The following is a 17,648-nucleotide window of genomic DNA, read 5'->3' on the forward strand; positions in this document are numbered from 1 at the left end:
TCTGAACAAACATTCATTTTAATCTGCGGATATCCCGTGCGGCGTCAGGAAGGGCCGGTTTGGGTAGTGCTGGCTCAGTGAGTCTACCACCACGCTACAGATTTCGTTTCCTTTTTTTCCTTTGAGTTTAAGAAGACCAAAAAAAAAAAAAAAAAAAAAAAAAAAATCCTGCTAATACCTAATACCTTAGACAATGCAAGGGGTTCCAGACTCTATGCCAGGAAGCTGGTGTCATCAAGGTGACAAAGAGACCACGGAGAGCAGAAAGAAGGTTAGGAGACACCTACATGCAGGTGTCATTAAGGTAAACCCCTGGGATTGTGGGGTGGGGGGAGGGGAGGGAGGAATGGAGAGCCGCCAGAGCCGAGGCTGGGAATGCGCAAGAGAGAAGAGGAAAGGCCAGCGGCCCGGCGCCGCGGCGTGGACGCCCGCGGGAGTTCAGGCTGGGTGGGAGTGTGTCACCACGTGCTGCAGAGGCGGGGACAGGGTCATCCTCCCCTTATCTGAAAGGGTGCAGGGCGGGACAGAAACACCACAGCAGACAGGCGAGGTGAGAGGTTAGCTGGCTAACCTAGTCCTTCCTACTAGCTCGCTCAAAGCACATAGCAAAGATCCCATTTAGACGCTCAAACCCCAGGACGCCGAAACGGACTGCACGTCTCATCCCTCTTAAGTTTGCTCTGAGGAAATTCGGCAGAAAGGCAGGAAGAGGAGATGGGGTTCCATAGCGAGTGCAGTCTTAGTTCTTCTTAAGAACTGGCGGTGGTTTAGGGCTTTATATCCGGGAGGAGCCTGTGTCACCACACTGTAAGCAAACCCCGGGACGTCTGCAAACCCGGCTACGGGGCAGTTGGCCCCATGCCCGGTCGGGCGTTCGCGGGCTCCGGCCACGCAGTGCTCCCGGGTCCGGCCGGGGGGTGACCCAGTGGCCTTTATCTTTCCCCCTTTGTCCTCTTTATCTCAGGCTCTCCAGGAGGACCGGGAGCCCGCTCTGCCTATCGCTCTCCACCCCGCTGCACCGCCACTTCAATGCTCCGCAGGTCTCCGGCTGCTGCTCTTTCGAAGGCGCCCGAGGACCAGGGGCGCCCAGTGCCACCGCTCACTCGGCCGGGCGCCGACGCCTGAACCGCGCGCCCTTGGGCACCCACGCCGGTGCGCCCGGCGCGTCCCCGTGCGCTTTAGCCCTCTTTGGGCCCGCAAGGGACAGCCCTAGCCAGGATGGCCCCCGGCCAGGCGGTGGCCGGGATCTTGCTGCTGGCCGCGGCGGGCCTCGGCGGGGCTGTGGCGGGGCCCTGGCTTGCCTTTAGCGAAGATGTGCTGAGCGTGTTCGGCGCGAATAGGAGCCTGTCGGCCGCGCAGCTCGGGCGCCTGCTCCAGCAGCTGGGAGGCTCCAGGGCGGAGGGCGCCCAGCAACTTGCGCAGCTGCACTTTAACCAGGTACGGCGCGGGCCTGAGGCTCTTTCGAGCAGTCGCTGTCTTTAGACATCCGTTTGTACCTGAACGCTATTTACGTGGGAAGAGTGCAGGGGAAAGGATTTCTTTACGTTTTTCAAGTATGAGACGGTGACTGGTGGTACTTGATTTTCACCAGACCAGGCTCCTTAGCCGGCGTTAAAGGGCTGGTGGGGGTTGAGGAAGCCAGAAATTTCAGCTTTATGCCTGATGAGGTGAGCGATCAGACGCTTGTGAATATAAGATTTTATAGAGAAGTTTTTGAAGTAGTTAAGCCTGGAAGCACCTTAAGAGATGCTTCTTTTTTTAAAGGTTGGAATGGCTTACTTAAATCTTCCCAACAAAAATAACGACCAGCTCATATGCCGTCCTTGTTAACAGTTGGCTTGGTGGATTAACAGCTGCCAAGGAGATATAATGTGGTTCTGCCTTTCCTGTGTACGTTACAAGAGGCATTTAGACCCGAAGAGACTTACTCTACACAGAGCTGTTAAGATTATACCTGTTAGTAAATTTGAAAAACGGATTTTATATATTGTTTTTTACATAATTTATATTTTATTTCTTAAAATTCTGGAGTAGGCAAAGTGTGCTTTCTGCATCCTCCCCAAACTCCAACCCCACTTTTTAAAAGTGTTAACTCAGTGTCTTGATGTTTTCACCTTCTGTTCTTGTTCCAGAGAGAACTGATGGTGAAAAGCAGTATGCAATATTTTCCATATTGTTCATCACTTCTGGCCCATGTTAGTTTGTGTTACAAAAAGTTTTTGTGGTCCCAGGTGTTTGGGAAATGCTGCACTCTTGGAAATTTAGCATCTCCTAATGTATTGACTTTAGATTGCCGTTAGGGAAACTCCAGTCAGATGGACTCCTTGCTAAGAACATTATAGATAGGTGGACATTCTTTTTCTTAGAAATATCTCACGTCAATTAAAACATACTACTCAAGAAGAACTTTTGATGCCGTGGGGTATCAAAGGATGACCTCCCTTTAACTAGAAGGGAGGGTTTTGTGTTTCACTTATGCAGGTACTTTAATAAACCGTAGTACTTAGCTCTGGCATGGTTTAATTAAACATTTGATTTAATGTCTAAGAAATATATTGGCAAAACTGAAATTCCCACATATTATATTGATATTTTGGAAAAGAAAACAAAACAACTGCCTAAGTATTTTCTGTCTAGTTGCAGTCTCTTCAAGTAGGGGAAACAGCTGAGCTGACTAAGGTATTTCTAGGTAGGAGTAGGAGTGGTCATGTGCTTGGAAAGAAGCATGGGACTTGACAAGCAGCTGCAAATCTGTAGCCCACACATTGTTTTGACTTAAGTTATCTCCTTATCTCGCAGTGTCTGGAGGTGTTGATGAATTTCAAAGAGACAAAAGATCCCTGATCCCCCCCGTTGGCAAAGAGGCTGGAAAATATGTGTAAATTAATTTGAAAAATTGTTTAAGTTTATTAGCAATATGTTTCCTCTTTTGTAAGTAGGATTCATAAATTGATAAATTATATATATGTTAACATCTTGTTTCTCATTCTCATGTTTGCATATTCAACTACATTCATTGTGGCCTCTGTGGGCATCAAAAAGAGACAGGAAGAAGCCCATAATTACTTTGGAAACAAAGGGAAGCCAAGGACAATTTATCACTTAAACAGGCCTAACAAACAACAATTTGATGTTCTAAAAAGTCCTGATGAAAACAACCATCATCAAACAAAATGACAACAAATGAAATAGATTCCAGAAGAATGTATTAATTTGCTGGCAGGAAACCGCCCAATTTGGAGCAAAATTTAGGGCCATTAATACCTGCAACTTAAAGAATGCAACTTGAGTTTCCTCACTTGTAACAAAATAGAATAAACAATATACGCGCCAATTGTGAAAAGCTTGATTTTCTGACTTTGAAAAAGGCCGAGAAAATACAACTTATTTCTATGAACTGGGGATTTATTGAATCTTCTCCGAGATCTATTAACAAATGACAGTGTTCCTTTGGATGAGGGCTGTGATATTTCTTAGATCAGCTTTTCTCAGATCATAGGCTGCTATACTCTGGAGGTGTTTTAGAGAATTTGGAAGATATTCTGATATTTTTAAAGTATTCCTAAGACCCATTAAATTAATTTGTTGCTTTGGGAGACCAAAGTGACCTAGGTTCAAACTGCTAATAGAACAATTGAGTTTATTGTTTTGCTTCATGGTTATGAGGGTACAAAGAGCAGGTAGAAGCAGTGACTTAAACAGTGAGAGGGGAGCTCTTTTAGTTCAGTTGTTCTCAGAGGTGAGGGGGTGTAAATCTGATCTCTTTCTGGGAGTTCCTAGAATTCACAGGGAAGCCCCAACTGAATGCATATGTTGGGTGATCAATTGAGGGGATTTAAAAAATGGCCTCAGTGTTTGTTTATTCAGAAGTTCCTTTCTCTTCAAATGTTCTTTTCTCTTCTTCAAAACACCTCATTTGAAGTTATTACTGTAGATGCCGATTAAATACCTTGATAGAAAAGGAGATCTTCATTCTCTAAATTATCATAAATCAGCCTGCCAGGAGTGTTGCGGGGGTTTTGCAGAAGTAGAACTAGCTGCGGCAGGTTGGCCTGTGAGGCAGCCTTTTTTCCCACCATCACTCACCTTCACACTTTGCTTCTCTCTCTTAAAGCTCTTTTTTCTTTCAATACGTATCTTGCAGCATATTTCTGCATCTTTTGTTCCTTTTCACTTGCTTGCCTGAACCTTGTTTGTACACCTCTTTTACTTCGTATTAAACCTTACTAAAGCAATACTTGGAACATGCCTACCTTCTCTCAAAGCAGCCTTGCTGGTGAAGTCTAGATCTTGAGCCTGGCATTCAAGATCCTGCACTTTAAGGTTGACCTGAGCGAGTACCCACCCAGACCTAGCACTCACGAGACAGAACTATATACTCTTCTTCGAATTCACCTTATATTTTGTGCAGCCGCTTCTTGGCTTATTTTCTTCCTTACCCTATTCATGTTTCCAACTGGAATGTCCTTCTTTCCCTTGAATTACCCTATCAAAATCCTACACTTTTAATTGCCCACCTATCTTTTGCCACTACTTCTGCATAAAACTTCTCCGGGGCATCACAGCCAGCACTGATATCCTTTTTTCTCTGTCTTTTTGAATAACTGAAATGCTTTTTTATTATGCTAATGACACCTAACCATTGATGTGTTTAACAGATATGTTGAATGACTACTGTACACTAATCTGTGTGGTCATTTAAAAGTATAAATCTGATCATATTACTCATCTTAGTAAAACAATTAAATTCCTTCAGGATAAATTTCAAACACTTTAGTGTGGCTTAGCCCTTTCATGATGTGGTCCCTTTATATTTCTCAGACCTTCTCCTTTGCCACTGCTCCAGGCTAATGGACTGCCTGTAGTTTCTGGTTTTCCATGTACACCTGCTTATGCTTCAGGTATTGGTTTAGACATTACTTTTTCTGAGAAGCCTTTCTTGGTTTGCTCAAGGGTTTAGTAAGAGTCCCTTCTATGTGATCCTATATGAATTAATGCCTTTACAGTTGTAACATATTATATGTTGCAATTATATTATAATATGTAAATAACTTAGTAGATATTACAATTTTTTGTTTATATGACTGCAACCTCCCCACTTCCTTACCGCTCCTCTATGATTTTGAACAAATTGAAGAGAATGATCTAACTCTCCTCTCTAGGGGCTAGTGTATTGCCTGGTACATAACATGTATTCATTATGTATATTTTGAATGAATGAGTGAAGATTGCTTAATATAAGTAAGATAACTTGGGCCCTCACATGACTTTACAGTTTATTGGAGGGGTATAACATAGGTATATGGAATTATAATGCACCACAGAACGCTATGTCTAATTAAAGAATTCCAAACAAAAGGGGAATGGGATCAGACTTGGGTTTTCAGAAAATTTATCTCCATGAGAGTATGAAAAGTGTTGGAGTGGGTCAGGTCGGAAACTAAGGAGGAAACTGCAGTGGCTTGCAGGAGTGGGATGTAATGATTGCTTGAACCTGGAGACAGGAGGTAGCATAAAGGCCCTGCCTTCTCCAGGAAGAGCAGGCGCGGCTGATGGGAAGGCAAAAGAGCCCCAAGATAAATATTTTCTGCTTCAGTGTTTTGCCTGCTGTGGTCATTTAACTGTCGTTAGGTCTTCTTCATTAGCTTCTGGCCCGACGATGCCCAAGGGAGAGGTAGTATGGTAACTCTTGGCTTGTTTCAATGGATGGCCAGGCTAATGATATGTAGCAAACAGAAGGTGTGCCTGTGTGGGGGTGTGTGTCGGGGTCATTACACATACACTGTGTGCATAGCTTATTGTTATTTACTGTACTTTTCCTTGGGGTGGGGTAATGGTGGATTATATGAGGGAGGTTAGGGGAAGCACTGACCGTGAACAGAGCAGAGAAAGAGCATCTGGTCTTTTTTAGTCTTTATGTTCTGAGAAATGGGGGTATGTCTTTAAGGAATTGAGAGACTGTTTGCAGACTGCTTGTTCAGATGAGAAACTGGCAGAGTGGGACAGACAGGTGGGACATAAGGGTGAGGTTGCACTTAGGTCTCTGGTCATTTTTTATTCAAGATAATGGACTTGTTCCGATCTATTACATCATTCTCATTTAAGCTGACTGTGTACAGTGTAATCATTGTTTCCAAGATGTTTTGGGAAAATGAGGGATACTCGTAAAATCATTTGACTATGATGTTGTCCGATGGGGGAGAAAAGGTGTAGTGGCCACCATAAGGAGAAGGTATCTTCAGACCGAAAAACAAAGCAGGCCACTCACTCCATGGAATATAACAGAACTTTTTGTAGGGCAATTTACTTAGGGGAAGATGGGTTTGGGGCAGAAAAGACAACTCAGCAGTCTGTGCAAATTATTCTTCACTAACAGACCCCTGCTACAGTACTTTAAAAAAAATAACGTAACTCAGGTAGTAATAATTGACAAGACAAAGGAACAAAGAATGCCATAGTGCCAGGGCAATACCTGCTGGTGGTATTATGATAGACGAATGCTTATAATTGATACTATTACCAGTTTGATATTAATCTTAGTTGTTATGCCATTTCAGCTGTTACTAACAGAAATATTTAGGGCTACATTTTATGGAACACAGAACATCATCAAACGGAAAGCTTTGATATGCTTGCTAACGATAGGACAGTTGGTCAAAACTCACAGCATGGCACTTAAAAATGAAGTGAAATCCAGGATCTGGAGATGGAGTTGGTTTTGTTCCAGTCTCTCTTTATACAGATACCAGGAGCTCAGTTTGCCTCCGGGTCAGGCGTGATTGGGACCTGCGCCGGAAGACGTCCTTCATTCTTTCCACATCTAGCTCCCAAACTTGCATCTTTACCCACTACCCAGGAATCACCTGGACTCTTTGGGCATAACATAAATAATTATAGCAAGAGATTATTGGTCTTTTTCTATGTGACATAACTCTTTTAACCAGTTTCTTTGTATTATCATATTTGATACTCAAAAAAATTTTTTGATAAATGTACCGTTAGTATCTTCATTTTGCACATGAGGAAAATGAGATACAAACAGGTTAAGTAACGTGACTAATGCCACAGAAGTGGTAGAACCTCAGGCAATCCTAAACACGTACTATCGTGAGTTTTTTGAATTATGGGCTATAAAATTACACTCTCTGTAGCCAGAACAACTATTACCTCAGATTTTGAAATATGTAGAAATTACTAACCATCAGTTGCTTATCTAGTTCCATTGCTTAGTCACATTAAGGGAACAGTGCTGACTATAGAAACTACTCTGATGAGGATGGGTCCTTGTGATCAGAGAGCTTATAATTTAATTAGGAAATAAAATGGCAACTTGAGAAAAGTATGCCAGGCAAAACTGCTGTAGTTAAGTAGTCACTGAAACCAATATTATAAAACATCTTGAAAGGCTGTATGTGATTAGTTGTTCAATGAATACTATTGATAGCAGGTGCTACTAGTTCAGAAGAGTAAGCGATCTTTTTGGGAAATGCCTCCTGGAAGAGTTACAAATCATCAGTTCTCCTTTTGGAGAATTCTGCCTATCTAGCTTGGTTTTTAAAATATTTATTGAATGAACATCTGCCTGTTCCAAATGTATTTCTACTATTAATCACAAGATGGATTTTCCTGTGACTTACATGAATTCTCTCTTATAGAATGAAATATTCTTTTATTCTTTCTTATAGGGTGATTTTTAATTTTATTTTTTAAACTTTAAAAATAATTTATTTATTTTTAGAGAGGGGGAAGGGAAGGAGGTAGAGGATCATCCATGTGTAGTTGCCTCTTATGCGCCCCCTACTGGGGACCTTGCCCAAAACCCAGGCATGTGCCCTGACTGGGAATCAAACCAGCAACCCTTTGGTTCACAGGCCCACACTCCATCCACTGAGCTATACCAGCCAGGATTTTTTTTCCCCAGGGAAAATATTTTGGCAACAATAGCTTTCCTAATTCTGAGTTCCTAACTTTTTCCTAGAGAAGGGCATATTAACCTTGTTCTTTCTTCTATGGATAGGCTTCAGATATGAGGGAGACAACATGTCTAGTGTTAAAACATTCAGTCCTATTCTCACTATTATTCTAGAAGGATTCTGCCAATGAATTTATTCTCTCTTCTGGCAGTGTAGAGTGTAAATCTTACTTTATCATGCCTGTGAAGTGCTGCATTGCTGGCTGTGTAACACTGGAGAAAGTGGTCTGTGCATGACCACTGGAGATACATATATCTACACACACACACACACACACACACCCCTCTACCTGCTAGGAAACACACAGACCCCTTTGTTAATGGATGCATGTTATTGACACCAGGTAACTGAGTTTGTATATCAAATCATGTTGCGCTACACTTTTCTTTAGGAGCAGGCATCTCAGAATCTAGATATACACCTACGCACATTAATGAGAAAGCTAGATGCTGGCTCTGTTTCTCATCTTGGGATGAATGCCTTGTAAGTAAATGTTCTGGGAAGGGCCTTCACGTTAGCAGAGGAAGCAGGTCCTGGCCCAACAGGAATGAGAGCTAACATTTACGGTGCACTGATCATGAGCCAGGCATTGTGCTCTGTGCTTTCTTATACACCACCCTGTACACCCTTCTGACCTCACAGGGTAAGGGCATGTATTCCCACGGGGCAACCCAGTTCAGCTAGGTTACATACCTCATGCAAAGCCATAGCTCAGAAGCAGCAGAGTGAGGATTCCACTCCCGAGTGACGGGACTTCAAAACCTATACTCATTTTGAGAAAGCAGGGCTTGAGTCTGGAGTCTTAAACCCCAAATAAACAAACAAAAAAAAAAACAAAATAAAAACAAACTCATAGGTACAGAGAACAGACTAATGGCTGCCAGAAGGGTGGGGGATTTGGTGATCTAGCAAAAAAGGTGGAGGGATTAAGAAATACAATTGGTAGTTACGAAATAGTCATGGGGGTGTAAAGTACAGCATAGGGAATATAATCAATATTGTAACAACTATGTATCGTGGAGACGGGTACTGGAAATATCAAGGGTGGGGGACCACTTTGTAATGTGTATGATTGTCTAAACACTATGCTGTATACCTGAAACTAATTCAAAATAATATTGAATATAAACTTTAATTGAAAAATAAAATTTAAAAAGTAAAAAAATTAAAAATTATTAAACTGAACAAAACAAAACCTATGCTCCTTCCATGGTTGCTCCTCTTGCTGGAGACTATCATCCCACGGAGGGGCTGGTTTATTTTCCAAAAAGCCACATGGCTCCTATGTTGTCCAAGTTCCTACATGACAAGTTAGAACTGATGCCAGTTTCTTGAAGCCACCGAGAATTGTAGTCATTTAAAGGCAAGAAGGTGTTTTCTGCTGATACTCTTCTGGTTTCAATAAAACAAGAAAAAAATTATTATTGTAATTTTCCCTGATAAAGCTGTCTCTGCCATAGTCAGGGCTAGCTCTAAAACCTGGTATTTTTTTCAGCCTTACAATGTTATTTTCTCATTATTGACATTTGATACTAAAAATTGTATTGTGAGAGAATTAGGTCATGTCAGTATCTCCAGAAACTGAGGCACAAATAAGTCATTTGGCAAAAGTCACCAAGTACCCCAGTTTGTCTGGGGGAGCAGCGGTTCCAGTTTCAAGTCTTCGGTTCTTTCCCATTGCGCCGGTTTTAGACAGAGGCTGTGTTAGTGGGGCCCTTCTGCTGAGGCCACAGAACCTCACATGTATGTGTGTGTATCTCCCTTTCTACCTATAACTGGATGATGGAAATTTATGAATTCCTATTCCATTTCCTCACCTTCCAGTCACTCCTGAACATACTGTGGTGTGGCTCGGTCCCCAACAATTTCTTGAAATTACAGGACATCACCCCAAATCTTCTTATTGCTAAATATAGTGGGTAAGGCGTTTCTCAGGCCTTACCTCTTTGTTAATTTTGATGGTATTGAACATATCCTACTTGAAACACACTGCTTTCTTGCCTGTAAGTGTATCTACCTCATTTCTCTTACTCCTCTGGCTCACTTTTCAATTTCAGTGTCCTTTGCTCACCCTTCAGGTATTGGTGTTTTTTAGGGTTCTGTCTCCAGCCCTCTTTCTTTTAATCTTACACACTCTCTGTGCACAGCCCAGTCACTCCTGGGCTGCAATTATTACCTTTCTGTAGACGTTCTCTAAATAGGTTGGCTTGGTTCAGATATTTCTCATGAGGTTCAGCTTTGTACATCCTATTGCCCATTGATGTCTAACTCTCTCCCTTCCCCAGCTCAATAGGTCTCAGCCTGCCCCAAATGGAACTCATCAGCTCCATTTTCCTCCATCAAAGCCTTCTGCTAACCTTGTCTGATGCTTTGTTAAGAGTTCAGGAAGATATAAAAAGGAATATGTCTATTCTCTGTTCACGATCTTACTAAAGAGGTATCCACTTTTACAAACAGATGGTAATACATTGAAGCATGCAGTTAGTGCTAAACAAATAAATGCTCTTGGTGAAGGTGTCTGGAGAGGAAGGAGTGAGCATAGCAATAGGAAGCAGAGGAGGTGTGGGCCCGTGTAGGACAGATAGGAGCTGGAAGCTTTGCAAGGAGGCATATCAGAACTCTAGGTGGGGGTCAGGGACCATGCAAAGTCACAATGACTGTAAAACGCAAGACTTATTGGGACTGTTTGGTTAAGATAGAGAGTTCAAGTATGCTCTGGGGGATGGTTAAGGAAGTGGAATATTGAAGATAGATAACTGAGGTTCTTGTGTTAGGCCTTTACACTCCTGGCAGAAAGAATGTGTGTGTGTGTGTGTGTGTGTGTGTGTGTGTACGCGCGCGTGTTGGGGGCAGTTTGAGCAGAGGAGTGACAATGGCAGTGTTTCTGTAGAAACGATCCTGTGGGCATGCAGGTCAAACTGGATGAGATGTGTTTTAGACAAGATTGTTTAGAAGCCCCCAACTTGTCAGTTAGGTGGCATGTAAAGGTCCATTTGTGTGTCATTCTTATGTGTTAGACCAAACCTTTGGGATTCAGGACCCTTTTGTACTTACTTTTGAACATTACTGAGGACACCAAACACCTTTAGTATGTGTGGTTTATACCTATTGATATTTATAATTATCCAAGTTAATGTTGAGAAAATTAAAAAATGTTTATTAAAAATAACATTAATAAACCCATACCATGTCAACATTTTAAGAATGTTACCATGACAAAATAATTAGTGAAAAGAATGACATTGCTTTACATTTTTGCAAATCTCTTTAGTATCTGGTTTGTGAGAGTCTCATATATGCTTTTTGCATTCATTCTATTGTGACATATGTCATATAGCCTCTGGAAAAATCCGTTGTTTACTCATGAAAGAATAAGAGTGAAAAAGGAAAATGCAGTCTTAGTATTATTATGAAAACAATTCTGACCTTTCATATTCCCTAGCAGCGTCTTGGTAACCCACAGGGATTCCTGGACCGCACTTTAAGAACCACTGTGCTAAAGGGTTGTTGCATAGTTCAGCCTGCAAAGGACAAGACCATTCCTTGTATGAAGCGATGAGATGGCTCTGAAGGATGAGCTCACTCCTTGTGGCATCAGCCGCAGCCCTGAACTGAAGAGGCATGCCGCCCACACCGTATCCCCAGGGGCTGTGAGTGGGAGGCCCCTGGTGAGTGGCAAGGCTTTAAAGGCCTTTTGGTCTTGGCTGCAAAATGGAGAAGGCCTGTGGGGCTATCTCACAGGTGACAGAAAGTAGGGTTGGAAAGTCAAGAATCCAGACCGAGTTTCTGCGCTCTGACACCATGACATCCTTTTACGGACCAGAGGGCCTTGAGGAACTGAATATGGAAGGGGATAAGGCTGAGACACTTGTCAGTAGCTATAGTGAAGTCAGAACACTTTGTAAACCTCTTTTTAAAAGTGTATAATAGCATTTAAATTTTTGTTTTCTTTAGTAAAATTAAGCACTAATTCCAACTTGTCTTCATTGTGTTTGGAGAAACCAAGAAAAGAGATTTAACCCTCCCTCCCCATAATTTAACTTTATTTTTCTAAAAGAAACAACAATATGTGTATCTTGACTAAAACTTTGGCAAACATAGAGTAGCAGAATGGAAAAAATAAAAATCACCCATAATTTTACCACCCAGAGATTAATGCTTTAACATTTTGAAGCACGTATCTCCAGATTTTATCTAATCTTATTTATGGTTGCGGTATCATTCTATCCATATTGTTTCATAATAATCCCCTTTCCTATAACAATGTATCATAAAACACAGCATTTTTCTCTTTAAATGATATCTTAGAAAGGCACTTTTGGTCTCCTCTTCAGGAAGAGTTTTGAGAGTGAATGCGGGTGTGCATGTGCACGTGTGTGTTGTAGGTAAGAATGAACCAGTGCCATAGTGGCTGCAGTAAGCAGTGCTAGGAACCTGAAGTAAAACTGGGAAAATGAATCTTAGGAAACGGGGTTGGGATCACTTGATTAGCCACCTGTTAAATGTAGAGGTCATCTTTTAAGAATGTTCTTCACTCAAACCTTAGAAAATTATGCTTTATCTTGGTAAAATAATAATGTAAACTTTGAAGAGAAAATTAAGAGTGAAAAAGTTCAAGAAAAGTCTGGTAAAATAGGAGGTGATTCAGTACATACATATGTTGCACAATATCGAGGAGATTTGCAAGCAGTCCTCTAGTTCCTTGTTGCTGAGGTTAGGTGGTTCCATTTTGCATCAGTAACAAACCTCAAAGTGATGTTCTCAGTCAGTCCTGCTTGGAATGTTCCCGTTGCCAGTGTGAAGTGTTTAAATCACCAGTTTCATGGCATTGTTCACTCACCCCCAAAGGCATAAATTAATGGGACTACTTGCCTGTTTCAGGGTCAGAAGTGGCCTCTCGATTGTTAAACTTTTAAAATTTAAATATTTAAACTGTTCTCTTGTGATCTTTGGCCAGTTCCATATTTGAGACACTTTTGTGTGTACAGACTTTACTTTCCACATTTCTTTTGCTTTTTCATAATTTTACTTAGGTTACTACTGTGACCTTACACTGGTTTTGCAGTTGATTTTGAAAAATACTTTTAAGACAAGTTGAGAGGTTCATTCATTCATTTGCCCACCCATCATTTAATAAATGTTTACTGAGTCTCACTGTGTGCCAGGCACGTGGCATCACATTATTAGTATTAGCATTAATAAATTCTAAGGTAAGTATGCTTTCCAGGATTCCAGAGGTTCCTTTCTCATTAAATTCTTATTTTGCATTTTTACCTTTTCCTCCTAACACATTCCTAACAATCTATGACCAGTCATACTGGTCTCATGTGATGGTAGCTCAGGTAGATGAATCAACTAGCTGGATTTTCTGCTTGAGCTTCAAAAATACTGGGTTTAAAACAGTAACAGGGAAGCAAAACATTCAAGATGGCACACACACAGATGGTCTAGGTTTCATGAGGCTATTATGTGGTTCTTCACAGTAATGTCAGCAGCCATGGGCATGTGGCAGAGGGTATTGTGCAGGGTTGTGCCAGGCTGTCTGCTGCTTGAATGTGTTTGTTGTGTTTGCCCAATATTTCTGTTTTGGTGATGGATGGAAGGGTTTATTGGGGGGCAAAGAATCACAACCATCTTGCATTTCTTTAGTCCTCAGCATGGTCAGAAAACTTGACTGATGTTTGAATTGACTGTTGTTTGATTGTTTTTGAGATTTCTTTTTGGGTGGGATGCCAAATATGGCCTAAGAGCAATTTAACTGTATAACTCAAGTCACTGTCAGGGACAACAACTACATTCCTTGCCATGGTCTAAATGGTTGTCTCTTTCACCATTTGTGTTCTTTTCATTGTTTAACCCACCAAAATATAGGAGTATAGCAGCAAGAGTATTGGCTTAGAAGTCAGATGTCACAATGTGACACTGGTTTGCATTCTGCCTTTAATACTTCTAAGTTGTTTAATCTTGAATAATTTACTTTTTTCTAAGATATGTTTTCTTCATCCCAGATTTTTTCTAAAATCTACTTTAGTAGTTGATGTGCAGATTAAAAGAGATTATATGTGTTAAGCATATAGCTTTTGTGTGCTTCCCAGAATTCTTATAACTATTGTTTATAAAATTTATTTGTCAACTATTCACATAATTGCTTGCAATACTGACTTCAACCTTAGTTTTTGTGGCTTATGCCTTCTCTCTCTAGCCATGAGAAGCACTACACTAACATTTTAGACTCAGCACATGTACCTCCTCCTTCAGGAAGTCTTCCCTGACCTCTTCCCTCTTCCTTCACAATATGTTGCACACATCTTTATTATTCTACTTATCACATTGTATTATAGTTATTTGTTTTGTATCTCTATGTTTTACCTACTGAATGGTGAGTGTATTGAACTATGTCTTGGTCTCAGCACCTGTCAGACTACCTATCCCAGAGAAGATGTGAGCAGCTTGTGTTTGATGAATGAATAAATGAATGAATGAATGAGAGTGAGGGGGAAGTGGAACTGGCTTCTATGACAGCAAAATAGGTGAAGACTATGGATGAGTTCTTCTTCAAAGTACAGGAGGCCCATCATTTACCTGCGGTGTGGGGAAGGATGGAAAATTCCAGAAGGCAGTTGTAATTCTTGCTGAAAAACAACAGACATGATGAAGCAGGGTGGAGAAGTCACTAAAGGAAAGAGGGTAGATGGGGTTCTTTCAGACTTGGATTTCAACCCCATTTCTACCTCTAGCTAGAGGCTTTGAAATATAATTTAAAGTGTGTGGCTTAGTTACTTGACAACCTAGAAAACTGACTAGATTTGCTGTTTCATTCAACCTTTGATTGTCACCAAGTCTAAAGGCATTATGAGGTACATCCTCTCCTTCCCTGTACCTCCACACAAGAGGACACAACCACACCTAGCAGTGTGCTTGGTGGGAATGTGAACTGCTCCGCTGCCACAGAAGCACAGTATATGGCAAAACATAATCTGAAACCACTTCTGGGGTGACTTTTGAATGGGATTATGTTTCATTTCTGGTATGGTGTGAAGGCTTCGGCATAATGGGTACAGGATCAGATGGCTCTATGGTTTTGTATTATTCAATGGGTGACATTTGACAAGATAGCCAAGTAGAGAAAACAACTCATGTGTTGAGAAAAGGAAGAAGAATGGATGAGGTTTTAACATAAGAAAAGATTATCTTTTTGTTTTTTCATAGGTTCTGGATGATGCCTTAATTTGTTAGCTTTAAAATGTCTTTTAAATACTTTATATATCAATCAGGACTCTTTCACTTGAATGTGAAAGAAACAACTTTGAGCCAGGGAATTCACTGGCTCAAGTAACTAACAGAAGACTCAAGGGCAGAACCAGCTTTAGGCACAGCTGTATCCAGGGGATTAGTGATGGAATTGGAAATCTGTCTTTCCTCTACTGGTTCATCTTCTTTTGTGTGGTAGAAAAAAAATGGATGAAGGAGACCCCAGGCTCATAACAATCCAAATAGAAAAAGACTTGTTCAATAGCTCTACCAGCGAGTGGACAGGTCTGGGTCATCTGTTCTTTGGGCAGCCCTACTTACATCACATACGAGGCTCCCATGCACTAAGGAGTCTGCTACGGGATGATGGGGATTGGTCTTAGGAGGGAGATAACCATATACATTGCCTACATTTTACCAGCCTCGGTTATTTCTTATGTTTTGGGCTTATCTCATTCTGTCTCATTCTCTGGCTCCCTTTCCTTGCTTTTGTACAAATTATCCAGGGTGGGGCAAAAGAGGGTTTACAGTTATTCATATGAAAAATAATACAATAATTAATAAGTAATACTATAGGAATAAACTCTGTTTCATGTACTCATGACTGTAAACCTCCTTTTTTCCCACCTTGTATATGTACTGCCAGATCTTCTCTCTTCTTTCTATACTCTCTCCTGATGGTACATCCTCCACCCCTGCTCAGCTCTTACTGCCTAACAGAAGAGAGCCACATCCTTATGTCTGGCCTCTGCCTTTCTCAGGGAAGCTCACTCATCATTTCCACTTGGTGTCTCACAGGCGCTGCAACTTAAAATGTCTAAAACCAGACTGACCGCCATCCTCCATGTGCTTCTCTTCCTGGGTCCCTTAATCACACAGTAACAACATCCTCTTCCCATTTTCCCAGAGTTCTGACCGCAGAGTAGTTTTTGACGATTTCCTCTGCATGTTATTTCTCTCTTACGTGAGCTCTCCTTGTTCTTTATCATTATGGGTCTTGTGAATTTATCACTTGCTCTCCGGTTTTATAGCTGTTAGTGTATGTGATTTATTTCTGCCACAATTATTCAGGTTTCTCGATGGAAGGTATTATGACTTGTTTATCTTTGTATTACAGTAGTCCCCACCTTATCCGCAGTGTCAGTTACCCATTGTCAACTGGGGTCCAAAAATGTGAAGTGGAAAATTCCAGAAATAAACAATTTATAAGTTTTAGATTGTGCGCCATTGTGAGTAGCATAATGAAACCCTCTGCCATCCCACTCCATCCTGCCGGGGACAGGAATCCTCCCTTTTGTGGGGGCTAAAAATACACTTTTACTCCCATCTTCTGAGTTCATCTGGCTGGGCTAATAATTCAAATACTGTACAGTAGATTAATGGGAGGAAATATATTTTTAATAAGCACACATAAGGAATTCACATAAGCATAAAATTTGAAAGATAGTGGGGGAAAACTGGGTATACATGTCATTTTGGACATAGAGAAAAGGAGGGAACTAAATCTTAGATTTTAAAAGTGAAAATGGTCAATTCACAGGTAACTGAGGAAGAACGGAACACACGTGGCAGGCAAATTCCTGCCAGGCAACCCAAAAACAATGGCTCCCAAGGGGCTGATGCCGCTCTCAGGCCTTACTTGAAGTTCTCCCAGGCACCACACGCAATTCAAACGAGGCTAAGGTGACATCCTAAGCGTCCCCTCTCGGAGCAGGCTTTTCTATCTGAACCTCTTTGGCAGGAAAAGGGAAGGGTAAAGGGTTCTCTCTGAGTTTTTTATTTCTTAATAACCAACTTGAAATCAGTGTACCAAAAGGTACAGTATTGGGGGTGGCAAAATTTGGGTTTGCTTCATTTTGTCCAGCATGTCTATGCTGTATTCGCTCCCTGTCCGTCATTCACTTTGTAGCCTTCTTGGCTATCAGATCAACTATCATGGTATCCAAGTGCCTGTGTTCAAGTAACTTGTATTTTACTTAATAATGGCCTCCAAGTGCAAGCGTAGTGATGCTGGCAGTTCAGATATGCCAAGAGCCATAGAGTGCTTCCCTTAAATGAAAAGGTAAAAGTTTTTGACTTAATAAGGGAAGAAAACAATGTATGCTGAGGCTGCTAAGATCTATGGTGAGAATGAATCTTCTATCTGCAAAACTTGAAGGAAAGAAAAAGAAATTTGTGCTAGTTTGCTGGATGAGACCACATTCGCATAACTTTTATAGCAATATACTGTTATAAATTGTTCTATTTTATTATCAGTTGTTAATTTCTTACTGTGCCTCATTTATAAATTAAACTTTATCATAGTTGTGTATGTATGGAAAAAAACATAGTATCTGTAAGGTTTGGTATTATCCGAGGTTTCAGGCATCTGCTGGGGGCCTTGGAACGTGTCCCCTGCGGATGAAGAGGATCACTGTGTTCCTT

General features: G+C 41.2%; 1 protein-coding gene across 2 annotated transcripts in view; it reads left to right on the forward strand.

Moving 5' to 3' along the window:
- The first annotated feature begins 539 nt into the window (after nt 1-539).
- SLC39A8 (solute carrier family 39 member 8) overlaps nt 540-17,648 on the forward strand; it is a 68,738-nt gene continuing 51,629 nt past the window's right edge. Inside the window, exons 1-2 of one of the 2 annotated variants that reach the window (XM_054591681.1) lie at nt 540-807; nt 965-1,437. In XM_054591681.1, the coding sequence (XP_054447656.1) occupies nt 1,219-1,437 (219 nt within the window). In that variant the 5' untranslated portion in view covers nt 540-807; nt 965-1,218. Of the gene's footprint in view, nt 808-914; nt 1,438-17,648 lie in introns of those variants that run through there. The other variant, XM_054591682.1, reaches the window with a different exon arrangement.

The sequence above is a fragment of the Pteronotus mesoamericanus genome, unplaced genomic scaffold, assembly GCF_021234165.1.
Source record: "Pteronotus mesoamericanus isolate MK-2021 breed Mesoamerican mustached bat unplaced genomic scaffold, CSHL_Meso_final scaffold_232, whole genome shotgun sequence".
In the NCBI taxonomy this organism is placed as follows: domain Eukaryota; kingdom Metazoa; phylum Chordata; class Mammalia; order Chiroptera; family Mormoopidae; genus Pteronotus; species Pteronotus mesoamericanus.